Consider the following 18,984-nt stretch of genomic DNA (forward strand, 5'->3'; position numbering starts at 1 on the left):
GTCACAGTTCAGGTAAACACCTCCTGAAATTTCCCAGTAATTCTTTTGGTGGTTCTGCTCACCACTCTCTGAAACCACATAGTTGCCGCAAACTCAGGGAACTCCCACCCCATATCCTCTCCTAGATAGCCCTCAACTCAGGCCTAACCAGGGAGCAGATAAGCCAGGACGCATCTACTTATCCAACATCTGTGCACCTGCTCTGTGCCAAAGAGCACCCCAGACCCCAACAGTTAGATGTTGGCCGCATGCAGTGGCTCACACTTGGAATCCCAGCACTTTGGGAGGCTGAGGAGGGAGGATCGCTTGAGCCCAGAAGTTCAATGCCAGCCTGGGCAACATAGAGAGATCCTGTGTCTATTTAATAAATTAATAAAAATTAAAGAGAAAGAACCTTAGATATTACTAAATACTAGTAAGAGAAGATGAATAGGAGCTGGTATTTCTCAATGCTCACATGCAAGGCACAATGTTGTGGACTTTTCATGCGTTTTATCATTTAATCCTTTCCATAGCCCTATATTGTCAGGCTGGTGTGGAACTCCTGGGCTCAAGTGATCCACGTGCCTTGGCCTCCCAAAGTGCTGGGATCACAGGCAGAAACCACCGCGCCCCGCCCTCTGCACTCTTTTAATGGATCTCTACTGAACGGATTCAGATTAACCCATGTCTGCCATTGTCTCTTAAAACAGTCTGCCTGGTACCCATAACAGGTAAACTGTCTGGTTCCAAAGTCCAGGCTCAGAACCTCTCCAGAGTCTTCGGACACAACCTAGACCCAGACACAAGGCTGGGTCTCCCTCATATTTGGGGATTACTTGTGGCATGGACGCTAGGAAAGTTATTATTTCTTTTCTAATCCTCAGTTTCCTCTAGGAAACTGGATTAAATCAGAGACCACACATTAGACAGCTCCAGGAACTGGGAAAACAAGGCTCAATGCATGAAGCTGGTGGAAGACAATTAACAGAGAGTAGTGGGGACTCTGGCAAACCAATGCGTCTATGCACTGGCTACAGGTTTCAAGTTCTTTCTTTTTTTTTTTTTTCTTTTTGAGACAGAGTCTTGCTCTGTCACCCAGGTTGGAGTGCAGTGGTGCGACCTCAGCTCACTGCAACCTCCGCCTCCCGGGTTCAAGTGATTCTTGTGCCTCAGCCTCCCAAGTATAGGGGCCCGCCACCATGCCTGGCTAATTTTTGTATTTTTAGTAGAGACAGGGTTTCACCATGTTGGCCAGGCTGGTCTCGAACTCCTGACCTCAAGTAATCTTCCCACCTTGGCCTCCTAAAGTGTTGGGATTTCAGGCGTGAGCCACCATGCCCAGCCTCAAATTTCTTCTTAAAAGTTAAAGGGGCTGGGTGTGGTGGTTCATGCCTGTAATCCCAGCACTTTGGGAGGCCAAGGCAAGCAGATCATGAGGTCAAGAGATTGAGATCATCCTGGCCAACATAGTGAAACCCTGTCTCTACTAAAAATATAAAAATTAGCTGGGCGTGGTAGCACACGCCTTTACTCCCAGCCACTCTGGAGGCTGAGGCAGGAGAATCCCTTGAATTTAATAAATTAATAAATTTAATTATTAAATTAAACCAAACACTCCCCAGGTCTAGGGTGGACTCAGGAACACTTTCGAGGGGAGGCTGAATTTGACAGAGACCTCAAAGGGTGCATCAAGAGGGTAAGGGGCAGGTTCTTAGACACTGTCTCCTACTCTGGGGAAGGAGTTCTGTTTTGTTGGTTGTTTTTAGGGGCGGAGTCTTACTCTGTCATTCTGTCTGGAGTACAGTGGCTCGATCATAGCTCATTGCAGCCTCCCTCTCTGGGCTCAAGTAATCCTCCTGCCTCAGCCTTTCAAGTAGCTGGGAATATAAGTACGCACCACCACACCTGGCTAGTTAAAAAATTTTTTTTGTAGAGACAGGGTCTCACTATGTTGCTCACGCTGGTCTCAAACTCCTGGCCTCAAGCGATCCTCCCGCCTCAGCCACCCAAAATGGTATGATTACAGGCATGAGCCACCATGCCTAGCTAGGAGTTCTTTTTTTTTTTTTTTTTTTTTTTTGTATTTTAAAATGTAAAGAAAACTGCACAAAACTGTATTGCTTAATGAATTATCAAAAACCACTACCGAGGCTAGCAGAATGTTAGCAGGGCCTCAGAAACTCCCCTTGCCCACCCTCCCAATCAGTAACCTCCCCTGCACTCAAAGATAACTTCTACTGGTCTTTTATGAGAATCACTTCCTTTTTCCTTTACAGTTTTACTATCTAAGCAAGCAAATTGAAGCATACAGAAAATGTCCCTTTATGTCTGCTTTTTCTTCACTCAACATTATGTTTGCAGGATTCATCCGTGTTGTTGAATGTAACTAGAGTTTATTTATTTTCATGAGTGTATAGTATTCCGACAAAAGACCGGCGCGGTGGCTCACCCCTGTAATCCCTGCACTTTAAGAGGCCAAAGCAAGTGGATTACCTGAGGTCAGGAGTTCAAGACCAACCTGGCTAACATGATGAAACTCCATCTATACTAAAAATACAAAAAGTTAGCTGGGTATGGTGGCAGGCTCCTGTAATCCCAGCTACTTGGGAGGCTGAGGCAGGAGAATTGCTTGAACCCAGGAGGTGGAGGTTGCAGTGAGCTGAGAGGGCACCACTGCATTCCACCCTGGGTAACAAGAGGGAAACTCCATCTCAAAAAAAAAAAAAAAAGAAAGAAAGACTATATAACATATACATCCATCTACTGTTCATGGGCTTTTGGGGTGTTTCCAGGTTGAGACTATTATAAAGTATAATTATAAATATTCTTCTAAATGTCTGTTGATGCATGTGCTATGCAATTTTTTTTTTTTTTTTTTGGTGGTGGTGGGTAGTGTCTCACTCTGTTGCCCAGGCTGGACTGCAGTGGAGCAATCTCAGCTCACTGCAACCTCTGTCTCCCAAATTCAAGTGACTCTCCTGCTTCAGCCTCCCGAGTAGCTGGGATTACAGGCGTGTGCCACCATGTCCAGTTATTATTATTATTATTATTATTATTTTGTATTTTTAGCAGACAGGGTTTTACCATGTTGGCCAGGCTAGTATTGAACTCCTGACCTCAATTGATCTGCCTGCCTTGGCATCCCAAAGTGCTGAGATTGCAGGCGTGAGCCACCGCGCCCGGCAGTGTTATGCATTTCTGTTGGATATATAACTAGCAGTGGTATGGCTAAATTACTGAGTATGCCTGTCTTTAATTTTAGTATAGCAGTAGACTGTTATCCGATGTGGTTGCCCCAGTTTACAGTCCCACCTGCAGTGCCTGGGCATTTTTTTTGTTTTTGGAGACAGAATCTCTTTCTGTCGGCCAGGCTGGAGTACACCAGCACAATCTCGGATCACTGCAACCTCCGCCTCCCAGGATCAAGCAATTCTCCTGCCTCAGCCTCCCAAGTAGTTGGGCCTACAGGCACGTGCCACCACACTAGGCTAATTTTTGTATTTTTAGTAGAGACAGGGTTTCACCATATTGGCCAGGCTGGTCTCAAACTCCTGACCTCAGGTGATCCGCCCCCCTCAGCCTCCCAAAGTGCTGGGATTACAGGTGTGAGGCACCGTGCCCAGCCAGTATCTCATTAAAGATTAATTTGCATTTTCCTGATTGCTAATGAAGCTGCACACGTTTTCATAGGTTTATTGGCCATTTGTCTATCCCCTTTCATTAAGTATCTCCTGCTTATTTCTTTTATTTTGTCTTTTTGTTTGTTTCTGAGATGGGGTCTCACTCTGTCACCCAGGCTGGAGTGCAGTGCCGTGATCATGCAGTGACCTCCCCAGGCCCATGGCCTGAGTCTCCTGTGGCCGAGTAGCTGGGACTACAGGAACACGCCTGGCTAACTTTCTGTATTTTTTGTACCCTCGGGTTTTTGCCATGTTGCCCAGGCTGGTCTCGAACATCTGGGCTCAAGGAATGCGCCCACCTCAGCCTCCCAAAGTGCTAGGATTATAGGCATGGGCCACGGTGCCTGGTCTTTTCTTTTTTTAAGTTTTTTTTTTGTTGGTTTCTCTTAAATTTTTTACATATTCTCAATATAGGCCCTTTGATAATTATGTGTGTTGCAAATATTTAAATATTTTCTTCTGAGAGGAATTTTCTTTTCTTTTTTTTTTTTTTTTTGAGATGGAGTCTTACTCTGTCACCCAGGCCAGAGTGCAATGGTGCGATCTCAGCTCAGGACAACCTCCACCTCCCAGGTTCAAGTGATCCTCCTGCCTCAGCCTCCCAAGTAGCTGGGATTACAGGCACTCACCACCATGTCCAGCTAATTTTTGTAATTTTAGTAGAGAAGGGGTTTCACCATATTGGTCAGGCTAGTCTCGAACTCCTGACCTTAGGTGATCCACCCTTCTTGGCCTCCCAAAGTGCTGGGATTACAGGCGTGAAGGAATTTTCAATGTCCAAATATGTCAACTGGAAAAGACTTAGCAAACTAAGTCGCAGTGGCTTACTCCTGTAATCCCAGCACTTTGGGAAGCCCAGGCAGATGGATCACCTGAGGTCAGGAGTTCGAGACCAGCCTGGGTAACAGGTGATAGTGTTACCCAGTAGAGATGGTGAAACCCCATCTCTACTAAAAATACAAAAATTAGCCAGGCGTGGTGGTGGGTACCTGCAGTTGCACCTACTCCAGAGGCAGAGACAGGAGAATCGCTTGAACCCGGGAGGCAGAGGTTGCAACGAGCTGAGATCCTGCCACTGTCCTCCAGCCTGGGCGACAGAGCAAGACTCCATCAAAAAAAAAAGACTTAGCAAAATAAACGCCTGTACCTTTTCTAAGACATGTCTAAGCCACTGACCAGGCTTCCGTGTTAAAGGGAGATACAGAAAGAAAGTATAAAATGTGGGGCCAGACATACCAGGTTCAAACCTCAGTTCTGCCACTTCCTGAGTGCTCTCAAGTCTTTTAATCTCTCTGAGACTCAGTGTCTGTATTTGAAAACTGATCACAACCATCTACTGTATGCTTGCTCTGTGGCTTCAGAGGGGTAATGTGTCAACCTGCCTTTAAATTACAGTGTTAGTTGTTAAACACAAGCCGTAGCCACGTGGCTTCCTGGGCTGTCTTATGGCAGTATTCACAGAGGCAGCAGCAGCAACCTTTCCAATCCAAGAAAAGATGTCATTCTCCCTTCCTCTGAGCCAGTGGACACCTTAAGTCACGGTCCCTCTCCCCTCACAAGTCCTGCCCACAAGTTGGGAACAGAGCTCCTCCCTGCCTGCCCAGGCAGGAAAACAGGAAACAGCCACCACCCTGCCGGGAGGTGGGGCTGACAAGTTCTCCTTCCAGGTGGTCATCTCTCCAGGTCATCAACCCTCCTTGATGCCGGAGGAGAGCTGGCCGCCAGCCCACTGCGCAAGGCTGTGCCCGCTGCCACACCCCTGTCTCCACCACACCTCGCCTTGAGGTAGTGGAATAAGTGGGCCAGTGAATGGGAAGCACAAAAGAGTCTTCATCAGTGCCCTGTAGAAGAGCAAGATGGGAAACCCTTTCAGTGCCCAAGTTGGGCAGGAATCTGCTCTCCTGGGCCATAGGGACACACCCATCCTTCTTAAGGTTCACCAACCCTTTCTTTTCATTTTTCCATTTTCCTTTTCAGAGATGGGGGTCTTGCTACATTGCTCAGGCTGCTCTCAAACTCCTGGCCTCAAGTGATCCTCCTGCCTCAGCCTCTCAAAGTGCTGGTTTACAGGAGTGAGCCACCGTGCCCAGCCTATACCATCCTTTTATGTTTGTTTTGGTTTGGCTTTATAGACATCCTATTTTTTGCTTTTGTTTTTTGGAGACAGAGTCTTGCTCTGTTGCCCCAGCTGGAGTGCAGTGGTGCAATTCCAGCTCACTGCCACCTCCGCCTACTGGGTTCAAGCAATTTTCCTGCCTCAGCCTCCCAAGTAGCTGGGAGTTAGGTGCATGCCACCACACTTGGCTAATTTTTGTATTTTCAGTAGAGATGGTGTTTTTCCATGTTAGCCAGGCTGGTCTCAAACTCCTGACTTCAAGTGATCCACCCGTCTCAGCCTCCCAAAGTGGGTTTTGTAGATATCTTGTTATAGCAATGCACTGGCCTTTTAAGAGCCCCCGACTCTAGTACCTGTTTCTCATTCCACATACAGGGGTATTTGAAACTCCTTTCAAGAGAGCAGCTAAGAGCTCAGTAGAAATGCATGTCTGTAGTTCACAATGTGAAAGCGGCTTACAGAAGTTTTAAAAGCTAAAATATTTTTGAGCTGGACGGACCCGCCAAAATCTTTTCCAACCTCCTCATTTTGAAACAAGAAGTTCAGTAGCAGAGCCAGATTTTCTCGATCTCCAAAGAGGGTCCTCATATTACTCGGGATTCGCCCTCACATCCCTTGTGCCCTGTTGCAAACATCAGCACCTGCATACAGGCCACTGCCAGTCAGCCACATCCAGGTGCCCAAGGCACTACCAGTCTCTCTCCCTTCCTGGGAACATCTTCTAGCTCAGCAAGTCCCGCCTTAATCAGAAAGAAGCCCTGGGAAGGCCAAAACCATGTTTTAGGAACACTTATAAAGTGTTCTTGCCAGGCGAGGTGGCTCACGCCCGTAAATTCCAGCATTTTGGGAGGCCGAGGCTGGTGGATCATTTGAGGTCAGGAGTTCGAGACCAGCCTGACCAACATGGTGAAACCCCATCTCTACTAAATACAAAAAAAAAAAAAAAAAAAAAAGCCAGGTGTGCTGGCGCATGCCTGTAATCCCAGCTACTTGGGAGGCTGAGGCAGGAGAATCGCTTGAACCCTGGAGGCAGAGGTTTCAGTGAGCCGAGATTGTGACACTGCACTCCAGCCTAGGCAACTAGCAAGACTCCATCTCGAAAAATCAAACAAACAAACAAAAAATAAAATAAAATATTCTCAACTTTGCAGACACTCAAGTCATCGATCTTCAGCCCTAATTCTGTTTCTAGACCCCAGAGGCTCTGAGTCCGTGGGTTCTACAGGGAACCTCCCAGGGAGCCAGCTAGGCAGGGGGTTCTGTGGCACCCTGGGTGCACATGCCTGGCACACAAGACAGGCATTTGGGAAGAATTAATCACTGTAGAAATCAGAGACAGAGGGAGAGTCTCCAAAATTTGTAAGGGAAAAATCCTCTGCAAGTGGGGGCCTGCCCACGGCACCCAGATCTTCCAACTGTTCTTTGTTCGCACATTTGGCAAACAGGAATGGAGCCTGCCTCGTGCTAGGGCCTACACTGGGCACCAAGACCCAGATCCTACCCCCAGGAGTTTCCAGTCTGGAAGGGAAGCTGAGATGTGGGCTTGAATGAATGTGAGAACATATGGTGGCTGAGGGCCCTGGCTCACCTGACTACATGATCCGGTTGCTGTCTAGTGGAGGGATGTGGTGTAAGTTAAGGTTGAAAAACAGCGGGGCCAGGCGCGGTGGCTCACGCTTGTAATCCCAGCACTTTGGGAGGCCAAGGCGGGCGGATCACTTGAGGTCAGGAGTTTGAGACTAGCCTGGCCAACATGGCGAAACCCCCGTCTCCACTGAAAATACAAAAATTAGGGGCCGGGTACAGTGACTCACACCTCTAATCCCAGTACTTTGGGAGGCCTAGGCGAGCGGATCACAAAGTCAAGAGATAGAGAACATCCTGGCCAATATGGTAAAACCCCGTCTCTACTAAAAGTACAAAAATTAGCTGGGTGTGGTGGCACCCACCTGTAGTCCCAGCTACTTGGGAGGCAGAGGCAGGAGAATCGATTGAACCCAGGAGGCGGAGGTTGCAGTGAACCAAGGTCATGCCATTGCACTCTGCCTTGGCAATAGAGCGAGACTCCATCACAAGAAATAAATAAATAAAATAATAAATAATAAATAAATAAATAATTAGGTGTGGTGGTGCACGCCTATAGTCCCAGCTACTAGGGAGGCTGAGGCAGGAGAATCGCTTGAACCCAGGAGCTAGAGGTTGCAGTGCACTGAGATGGCAACACTGCACTCCAGCCTGGGTGACACAGAGTCCTGAGACTCTGTCTCAAAGAAAACAAACAAAAGACAGGGACCAGGGACCCTGATGGCACCACATCAGGCAGGGTCTCAGGGGAGGCAGCAAAAGTTTTTGAAAAACGCCAGTTATAAAAGTAGTTGTTGGTGAGTGGGGAGTGCAGGGTTCGGAAGTGGGGCAGAAAAATACCTATGGGGTGCTATGCTCACTACCTAGGTGACGGGATCATTCATACACCAAGCCTCAGCGACATGTGGTTTACCCACGTAACAAACCTGTGCACATATGCTCTGAACCTAAAAGTTGAGGAAAAAAATGCAGAGGACATGGTAAACAAACAACACACATACACAAAATTCTAACAAGTGAATAAAAACAGAAACTAGAACAGAAAAAAAAAAAAAGCATTTTTGGGCCAAGTGCAGTGGCTCATGTCTACAGTCCCAGCAATTTGGGAGGCTGAAGCAGGAGGATCGCTTGAGGCCAAATGTTTGAGACAAGCCTGGGCAATATAGTGAGATCATGTCTCTACAAAAGAAAAATTTTAATTAGCTGGTTGTGGCAGCACATGCCTGTAGTCCCAGCTACTCAGGAGGCTGAGGTGGGAGGATTGCTTGAGCCCAAGAGTTCGAGGCTGCAGTGAGCTATGATCGCATCACTGCATTTCAGCCTGGGCAACATAGCAAGACCCTATCTCTTAAAAAGCAAGAATGATGGGCACAGTGGCTTATGCCTGTAATCCCAGCACTATGGGAGGCTGAGGCAGACAGATCATCTGTGGTCAGGAGTTCAAGACCAGCCTGGCCAACCTGGCAAAGCCCCGTCTCTACTAAAAGTATAAAACTTAGCCAGGCATGGTGGCAGGAGCCCATAATCCCAGCTACTCAGGAGGCTGAGGCAGGAGAATCACTTTAACCCAGAAGGCAGAGTTTGCAGTGGCCCAAGATCGTGACATTGCATTCCAGCCTGGGCAACAAGAAGAGACTTCATCCCTAAAAATAAAAAAAAATGCAAAGTTGGATTTGAGGGACACTGTGTCCAAGACAGATGATTTAGTAGGCAGGCGGGATGACAAAAATCCAGGCAAGAGGTAATAAGAACAGGAAATGCAAGAAATGCAGGATGAGTGGGCGAGAGGAGCCTCACAGAGGCTCTCAACAGGATGCGGCTGTGAGGGCCGGAGGGAGAGAGGGCTCAGAATTGATGCCAGAGACAAGGTGGTGACCATTGTCCTGCCATGGGGCTGCCCGAGGTGGTACAGATGTCCAGTGGGAAGTGGTCACTCACACTGGGAAGTCAGGAGGGAGATGAGGGAGTCAGTGTCACAGAAGTGAGAACAGAAACCTCAGACGGAGGTGAGGGCAAAGGAAGTGGACAGGAGGTAAAAGAGAAGTGGGGTGAGGATAGTGCCTTGGGGACCCCAAGTGGCAAAAGGAGGAAGGAGGAAGAGAGCAGAGGGTGCCAGGCAGCGACAGAGAGACAGACGGAGAGCACAGCTATCAACGCCTAAAGCCTCAATTTCCTCCTCCGTAAAATAAGAATTTTTTTGAGATGGAATTTTAGTCTTGTTGCCCAGGCTGGAGTGCAGTGGCATGATCTCGGCTCACCACAACTTCCACCTCTCGGGTTCAAGCGATTCTCCTGCCTCAGCCTCCCGAGAAGCTGGGATTACAGGCATGCACCACTACGCCTGAGCTAAAATAGGGATTATAATTCATACATATCTTGCAAAGATTGAGAAGGATAGCTCATGTAAGGCCTTTAACACCTGCACACAGTATGTGGGCAGTAAATTTTTTTTTTTAGACAGGGTCTTGCTCTATTGTCCAGGCTGGACTGCAGTGGCGTGATCTCGGCTCACTGCAACCTCCCCACCTCCCAGCTTCAAGCAATCCTCCTGCCTCAGCCTCCTGAGTAGCTGGGATTACAGGTGACTGACACCACACCTGGCTAATTTTTGTATTTTTAGTAGAGATGGGGTTTCACCAGGTTGGCCAGGCTGGTCTCGAACTCCTGACCTCAGGTGATCCACCCGCACTAGCCTCCCAAAGTGCTGGGATTACAGGTGTGAGCCACCACTCCTGAACTGAAATGCCTTTTTTTTTGAGGCAGAGTCTTGCTCTGTTGCCCAGGCTGGAGTGCAGTGGTTCAATCTGGCTCACTGCAGCCTCCTGGGTTCAGACAATTCTCCTGCCTCAGCCTCCCGAGTAGCTGGGATTACAGGTGCCTGCACCACCACAGTCAGCTAATTTTTTTGTATTTTCAGTAGAGATGGGGTTTCACCATGTTGGCCAGGATGGTCTTGATCTCCTGACCTCGTGATCCACCCGCCTCAGCCTCCCAAAGTGCTGGGATTACAGGCGTGAGCCACCGCGCCCGGCCCCCAGTATTTTATTTTTTAAAGAGCTCTCCAGCCAGGGTTCAGAACCACGGATCCTTCTGGCCCAGCCCTAAAATTTTTCAACTGCTGAACTAAGGCTGAGCATCTGCTGAAGATCCTGAGCAAGAGGGCCGAGGCACCCACAATGTAAACACGAGAAAAAGGACTTTGCCATTTGGTTGTGAAGCCCTGCCTTCTCTCTCGGTTTACTCGCTGTGTGACCTTGGACAAGTCCCTCGGCCTCCCTGAGCCTGAGATATTAAAATGAAATAATGGATATAAATCATCCTGCATGTTTCTAGTAGCCAGCGGGACCTTGATAAATATTTGTTTCCGTCTCTTCCTCTCTAGGATCCAAGCCTCTTCTCAATGCAGGACGCGTTAAGATCCTTTGCTCCAACGAATGTACCACCCACAGATTTTTTGTTTGTTTCTGGCTCTGTGTTTGTTTGTTTGTTACAGGGTCTTGCTCTGTCACCCCGTCTGGAGTGCAGTGGTGCCATCACGGCTCCCTGCAGCCTCAACTTCTGGGCTTAAGCAATTGTCCTGCCTCAGCCTCCCGAGTAGCTAGGACCACAGAGAGCACCACCATGCCCACCTAATTATTTTATTTTGTTTTATTTTATTTTATTTTATTTTTGAGACAGAGTCTCGCTCTGTCGCCCAGGCTGGAGTGCGTGATCTCAGTTCACCACAACCTCCGCCTTCCAGGTTCAAGCAATTCTCCAGACTCAGCCTCCTACCACCACTTCCAGCTAATTTTTGTATTTTTAGTAAAGATGGGGTTTGACTATGTTGGTCAGGCTGGTCTCGAACTCCAGACTTCATGATCTGCCCACCTCGGCCTCCCAAAGTGCTGGGATTACAGGTGTGAGCCACCATACCTGGCCCTATTTTATATTTTATTTTATTTTAGAGACAGGGTCTCACTGTGTTGCCCAGGCTGGTCTCAAACTCCTGGGCTCGAGCAATCCTCCCACCTCGGCCTCCCATGAGCTGCTGTGCCCAGCCCACCCAAAGAGACTGTGACTTTCTAAAGGTTTCTTCCCTCCTCTGTCTTTTCCTCTAATCCCAGAACTCACAGAGTACTGGTGCTCAAACGTCAGCGTGCACAGACTACCCGGGGCTCTGGTGAAAACAACAGGCCCTGATTCAGTAGTTCTGGGTGGTGCCCGACATCCTAATGGCCCTGGTGATGCCGATGTTTCGGGGCCAGACCACATCGAGCACCAAGGCTTGTCCCGGAGCCGCACCGCGGCCAGTCCGCCTCCCAGCTGACTCACGAGCCCCCCCTGGAAAGGTCTCTCTATCTTACTCATCTCTGTGTCTCCTTCACGGTATGTGCTCACTAAACGGATGTTGAAGAAATAAACAAACCATGGAGAAAACCATTTTCCAGCTAAGTAAAAACAGACAAGGTATTTTATTTGCCCTGTGATTGGCAGCCCTCCTGGCTGATTCCAGAATCGCCCTCTTGGCCGGCGGGAGGACAGTGTGGTCAAATGGGCCTGATGCTTGGAATCTGGAGTCCTGGCTTTGAGTCCTGGCCCTTCCACTCGCCCGTGGGATGACCCTGGGCAAGTTACCAAGCTCTTTGAGTCACGATGTCCTCATCCATAAAATGAAAATGATAATGACTAATTATCGTGTGGTCCCAATGATGGCTAGGAACATGCTTTATAAACTGTAAAGTACTCCTGATAAGGTCTCCTTATTTATTACATCTGGTTTCTTTTTCTTTTCTTTTTTTTTTTTTTTTTGAGGGCAGGAAGTACTTTTCACTTCCCTAAAGCTGGAAGGTGGCTTGTAATGGATTGGGTGGGGAACACACAAAGGGTCTGGCTGGAGATGGGGACAGTGACTGGGCCATCAGGCAGGTCAGTGGTGCCTACTCTGGCAGTGACTGTGGCCAGGTGAAACATGAGGACGGTGCCAGGAGAGTTCAGGAGGCAAGGCTTCCTGGAGGAGGCTGGCAGGAGTAGGTATGTAAGCTGGTCTGAAGATATAGACTCCAGGACAGAAGGCAGCAGGCAGTGCAGTGAGAGTTCTTGGATACCCATGCCGTCTGGTTCTACACTGGGTATGTGAGAGGCAAGGCTAGACCAAAAGCCAACTTGGAGCATTAGCAGAAAACATCAAGTAATTCCAGGCCGGGGACTGCGGCTCACACCTGTAATCCCACCACTTTGGGAAGCCAAGGCAGGAGGACTGTCTGAGCCCAGGAGCTCAACATAGCAAGTCTCCATCTCTACAAAAAAAATTTTAGGCTGGGCACAGTGGCTCACACCTGCAATCCCAGCATTTTGGGAGGCTCAGGCGGCTGGATCACCTGAGGTCAGGAGTTCAAGACCAGCCTGGCCAACAAGGTGAGACCACTGTCTCTACTAAAAATAAAAAAAATTAGCCAGGTGTGGTGGCACACATCTGTAATCCAGCTTCTTGGGAGGCTAAGGCAGGAGAATCGCTTGAACCTGGGAGGTTGAGGTTGTAGTGAGCCGAGATCAGGCCACTGCACTCCAGCCTGAGCAACAGAGTGAGACTGTCTCACAAAATAAATAAGTAAATTTTAAAGATCAGCTAGGCACAGAGGCATGCTCCTGTAGTCCCAGCTACTCAGAAGGCTAAGGCGGGAGGATCACTTGAGCCCAGGAGTCTGAGGCAAAAGTGAGCCATGATCATCCCACTGCACTCCAGACTGAACAATAGAGCAAGACTATCTTTTAAAAAATAAAGAAAGAAGGCCGGGCACGGTGGCTCACGCCTGTAATCCCAGCACTTTGGGAGGCCGAGGCGGGTGGATCACAAGGTCAAGAGATCTAGACCATCCTGGTCAACATGGTGAAACTCCGTCTCTACTAAAAATACAAAAAATTAGCTGGGCATGGTGGTGCATGCCTGTAATCCCAGCTACTAGGGAGGCTGAGGCAGGAGAATTGCCTGGACCCAGGAGGCGGAGGTTGCGGTGAGCCGAGATCGCGCCATTGCACTCCAGCCTGGGTAACAAGAGCGAAACTCTGTCTCAATAAAATAAAATAAAATAAAAGAAAGAAAGAAAGAAATTATTAATATCTCCTGTAGCCCAGGCTGAGCTATCTACCCAGGCCAAGAGTTCCCTTGCTGGCCCCATTCACCACTAACCATGAGCTTCAGGATGTAGGCAAGAGCAAGACACAGACCTGCCCTCAATAAGCTCAGCGTTCACTGGGGGCCGTGGAGAGAAATGATGACAGCACAAGGTCACAGGAGCTAGGAGAGGTCACCAGCCCTGCTATAGTTCAGAGGAGGGAGTGGCCAATTTTGCCCTTCTCTCTACCCCAGCCAATGAGTCTCGGCTGCATCCACTGAGAAGCTTTTCTGCCTAGTCTAGATGTTTCTTTATTTATGTTCCTCTTGCACTGGAATGCCCCATCCCCTCGTCCACTCAGCAAGCACTAACTCATGCTGAAAGATGTGGTTCAGTCCTCAGGGAGAGCTCCAACCCCAAAGCCTGTGCTTCATCCACGTGCTCTTGGTAATTACCATATTACCTGGTACCTGGTACCACTTCTATCCCCCTAAGGAAGAACTAACCGCAGCCTGTATGATTCCTCACTCTTCCGCTGTCTCGGGTTCGTCTTCCCAGTTAGATTATAATAATAATCACTGGGCCAGGTGCGGTGGCTCACGCCTGTCATCCCAGCACTTTGGGTGGCTGAGGCGGGCAGATCACCTGAGGTCAGGAGATCGAGACCAGCCTGGCGAACATGGCGAAACCCTGTCTCTACTAAAAATACAAAAATTAGCCAGGCGCAGTGGCAGGCACCTGTGGTCCCAGCTACTCGGGAGGCTGAGGCAGGAGAATCGCTTGAACTCGGGAGGCAGAGGTTGCAATGAGTCAAGATTGTGCCATTGCACTCCAGCCTGGGGAACAGAGTGAGACTGTCTCCAAAAAACAAAAAAACAAAAAAAAACAATAATCACTGAACTAGCACTCCACAGTTTACAAAATGCCTCCATGCATATTGTTTAATTTAATCCCCACAATAAATCTGCCAGATAAGTATTATCTTTATTTAACCATAAGGAAATCGAGACTTAGAAAGGTTAGACAATGTCCCTGAGGCCATATGGCTCATATACATGCCTAGCCGTAAGACTCAAATGCCTTCTAGCTCCAATGCCAGCATCTGCTCAGTACTCGGAGGCAGCCCAAGGCAGTAGGGAAAGGTTGGGACCATGTCCAGCTGTGTGACTTCTGGTGAGTTACTTAACCTCTCTGTGCCTCGATTTTCCTGAGAGTAAAATGTGGTTGATTGACACCCATCTCGTCCGTTCTTGTCAAGATTTAAAAAGATAATACAATGAACTCCTTAGAATGATGTCAAATACAATAATTAGTTAGTTATTATTATACCTTGGCTGATTCTCGCGGTCTCTTAACTCATTAAGTTTCTTAGAATTCATTTTTATATCTCATAATACATTTTCCCCTTTGCTTACCAAGCTCTGCAACCTCATAATACATTTGATAGGTAGTCATTAAACAAAATAATTTTTCGCAGATTGACTAATGATGGGTTTTGGAGCTGTTCTTTTATTTATTTTATGTTTGAGATGGGGTCTCACTCTGTTGCCCAGGCTGGATTGCAGTGGCACAATCTTTGCTCACTGCAGCCTCAGCCTCCTGGGCTTGAGCAATCCTCCCGCCTCAGTCTCTGAAGTTGCTGGGACAACAGGCACATGCCACCCCATCCTGCTAATTTTATTTTTTGTAGAGATGGGGTCTTACTGTGTTGTCTGGGCTTGTTCTTTTTCTTTACTCTCCTACTCCCCTAAAGAGTTTCAACACCAGAGGCTGAGTGCAATGGTTCACACCTGAAATCCCAGCACTTTGGGAGGCTGAGATGGGAAGATCGCTTGAGGCTGGGAGTTTAAGATCATCTTGGGCACACACAGTGACATCCCCATCTCAAAAATAAAAAGATAAAAATAAGAATTCCAACATCAGAAAAATTCTTTTTCTGCTCCACTCTACGTCATCCCTACTCACCCCACCCAGGTCAAATCTGGCCAGTCACAAATGTCCCACAGAATGTAAAACACCAGAAAACACTGACCTAGACTATCCTGTTGGGCTGTCCCTGGATAGCAAGAAAACACACCACTCACGGGTGGAAACTTTCGCAAACCTAATTTCTATCACTATTATGGGTCAAAGTCTTATGCATATTTCTCTTGCTCTAGTTTTTACTTATTGAGACTCTAGAAGAAATGGGTTGTTATAAAATATATCTGTTTATTTATTTTGAGATGGAGTCTAGCTCTGTTGCCCAGGCTGGAGTGCAGTGGCACAATCTCGGCTCACTGCAACCTCCACCTCCTGGGTTGAAGCCATTCTTCTGCCTCAGCCTCCCGAGTAGCTGGGACTACAGGTGCTCACCACCATGCCCAGCTAATTTTTGTATTTTTAGCAGACATAGGGTTTCACTGTGTTGGCCAGGCTGGTCTCGAACTCCTGACTGTGATCCACCCGCCTTGGCCTCCCAAAGTGCTGGGATTACAAGCTTGAGCCACTGCGCCTGGCCTATTTATTTTCTTACTTCATTTATTTAAAAACAACAACAATAGGCTGGGTGCCATGGGTCATGCCTATAGTCCCAGCACTTTGGAAGGCAGAAGCAGGAGGATCGCTAGAGGCCAGGAGTTTGAGACCAATCTCGGTGACACAGTGAGACCCCATCTCTACAAAAATATAAAAATAAAAGGAATATACACACTGTTTCATGGAGCAAGAAGCCTCATATGACCAGGCAGCTAGCAGACGCACTAATATCCAAGACCGACAGAAAACTTCCTTCTTTTCAGGGGTCCGGTCCATGAAACCAGAGAACAAGCCTCAAACCCAGCTGGATCCTGGGAGGCAGAAGTGAAATGAATGACCATCTGCCACTTCCCTCCTGGGGTAGAATCACCAGGTATGGGAGACCCCCTGCCTCACACCATTCAGACACACCTGCGTGGGGCCAACTTCTTTTCTCCTTTTTTTTTTTTTTTCTTTTTTTTTTTTTTTTTGTTGTTGTTGTTGTAGAGACAGGGTCTCATTTTGTCACCCAGGCTGGAGTGGCACAATCATAACTCACTGCAGCTTCAACCTCCTGGGCTCAACCTCCTGCCTCAGCCTCTCGAATAGCTGGGACTACAGGCATATGCCAACACTAGGTTAATTTAAAAATTTTTTTAAAAATAGAGGCAGGATCTCACCGTGTTGCCCAGGCTCGTCTCAAACTCCTGGGCTCAAGTAATCCTCCCACCTTGGCCTCCCAAAGTGCAGGGATTACAGATGTGAGCTACTGCACCCAGCCTATTATTTTATTTTTTGTAGAGACATGGTCTCACTATGTTGACCCAGTGTGGGGTAGGGTGGCTCAGGCAAAGATTTTCAGAATAAGAAGAGGATGAAGTTCTCTGGGGGTGGAAAGGTTTATTCTTTTTTGTTTTTGTTTTTGTTTTGAGACGGAGTTTTGCTCTTGTTGCCCAGGCTGGAGTGCAGTGGTGTAATCTCAGCTTACTGCAACCTTCAACTCCCAGGTTCAAGGAACTTTCCTGCCCCAGCCTCCCAAGTAGCTGGGATTACAGTCGTCCGCCGGCTAATTTTTTGTATTTTTAGTAGAGATGGGGTTTCACCATGTTGGCCAGGCTGGTCTCGAACTCCTGATCAGGTGATCCACCAGCCTAGACCTCCCAAAGTGCTGGGATTATAGGCGTGAGGTATCGCGCTATGCCAAAAGCTTTATTCTTTGAAAGATTCCATATACAGAACCCTCAGTCAGATTCTCACATCTTTTCTAACTCAAATCCCAAAGCACTTTCCCTCCAACTGTGTCTGGGGGAAGTATTCCTTACACAACACATCAGGGGACCAGCCTCTGGCAGTGGGGGACCCAACTGGATCTTCAAGGGTTCCACTCTGAGCACAAGAGTGTAGAACAAATCTGCCCCTACAACATTGGCACTGGGATTAAAAGAAGCGTTGTACTCTTTGAAATGGATTTTACATACAAATGAACGGATGAACACCATCAACATGTCAGCTTAATTCAGTCCAATCAATACACCAGGCATTAAAAACTCGGAGGTAAAAATGGATTGTGGCTTTTTGTTGATGACACTGAGGAATTTTGGCCCCGAGCCCTGGTCAGCCAGGACAAATAGGGCAGTCTGCCTAGTAGCTGTCAGGCACATCTTGGCGGATAAAACCAAGACCCCAAGTGCGGGCTCGGGGCACCATGGAGCACAGTAGTGTCCACTTTTGCCCCCAAAGTCATTTTCCCAGCTTGGCCACACTTTGCATTTCCTGCATTCCTTTTCCCTGCTCCGACCCCTTCGTCCCGGCCTCAGAGCTGACAGCTGGGGCTGGCCAGAGCCAAGCAAGAGGCAACTAGAAAGGGGGATGCTAAGGGGTGCAGGTTGGAAGGGGATGTCAGTGCAACTAAGAAGTGATAGGAGGGGAGGAGAGGTCCCTTCACCCTTCACATTCCCAGTCCGGCGCCCCCACTCTCCGCCCCCACACTTGAGTCTCCAAGTGGCTCCCGTGCCCTTCCGCTGTTTAGGGGCACCCTTTCCATTCCGCCTTTTCAGTTCCTTCCCCCCTCACCTCCCCTTGCGACCCCTGCCGGGACCCCAGCCGATCAGGCTCCGCTCGGCCGCACGCATCCTGCCTTCTCCTCCGAGCCCGCCCCTGACCCTCCTGCCCTTCTCCCCAGGCCAGCTGGGATACCCTGGGGTCCCCGACATTCCTGGGATCGCCCAGATCTGCACGCCAATGTCCCCGCTCACGATCCCCTCGCTCCGTCCTCAACTGGGGCCTGCAAGATTCCTATTCCCTTCAAAGCCCCTCCCGGACACCGCGTCCCTCAGGGTGCCCCAGGGATGCCCCGGGGTCCCCCGTCCTCACCTGAGTCCGCTCGAAGCTCTCGCGCTCCGCCGCCTCCAGCCCGGCGCCGACCCCGCGCCGGCTCAGCACCTTGGGCAGCGGGTTGGGCACCTGCTTCATGGAGCTGGCCATCCGATCCATGTCGCCGCGAGGAGCCGAGTCTGGGGCCCTCGGCCGCCCCGGGATCCCCACGGCGCCGCCTGCCCCGCCCTACCCGCGGGGATCCGGCGTTAACGGGACGGCTCCCGCCCGCCATTGGCTGTGAGTTCTGCCAGTCTTCCTGAGACCCCGCCCCTCACCGAAAGGCTTCCCCGCCCGCCCCCGCCCGCCCCCGCCCGCCCCCGCCCCATCAGGAGCACCTCTGCTGGGTCAGCCCCGACTGGCCCCTCGGGGCCTCGAAGCGCGCGGTGACTGGTCTGGAGTCCTGTCAGTCACTGGGGCCCCGCCGTTCGCCGGGGCGGGGTGCGGCCGGGGCAGGGCCGGGCCGGGGCGGGGCCTGGGGGCGGGCTGCCCTGATCTGCCCTCGTTCGCCCCGCCCCCGCCCGCGCACCACCCTCTCCTCCTCCCGCCCGCAGTCCCCGCGCGCCCAGAGCGCGCTGCCCTCCGCCGAGCACCGCCCACTGCCCTGCCTGCTCCTGCTGGGGGTGCCCCGCGAGGGCCCGGGGTGGTAGGCGGGGAT

The 18,984-nt window shown here is 49.5% G+C and overlaps 1 protein-coding gene across 2 annotated transcripts in view; it reads right to left on the reverse strand.

Moving 5' to 3' along the window:
- The window catches only part of HIP1 (huntingtin interacting protein 1), a 200,863-nt gene extending 182,417 nt beyond the window's left edge, over window positions 1–18,446 (reverse strand). For both annotated transcript variants that reach the window (XM_064375672.1, XM_064375671.1), the window contains exon 1: window positions 18,327–18,446. In XM_064375672.1, coding sequence (XP_064231742.1) covers window positions 18,327–18,446 — 120 coding nt within the window. The remainder of the gene's footprint in view (window positions 1–18,326) is intronic.
- Window positions 18,447–18,984: the final 538 nt, after the last annotated feature.

Source organism: Aotus nancymaae, unplaced genomic scaffold (genome assembly GCF_030222135.1).
Source record: "Aotus nancymaae isolate 86718 unplaced genomic scaffold, 86718_ANA_hifiasm-v0.15.2.pri h1tg000012l, whole genome shotgun sequence".
NCBI lineage: Eukaryota > Metazoa > Chordata > Mammalia > Primates > Aotidae > Aotus > Aotus nancymaae.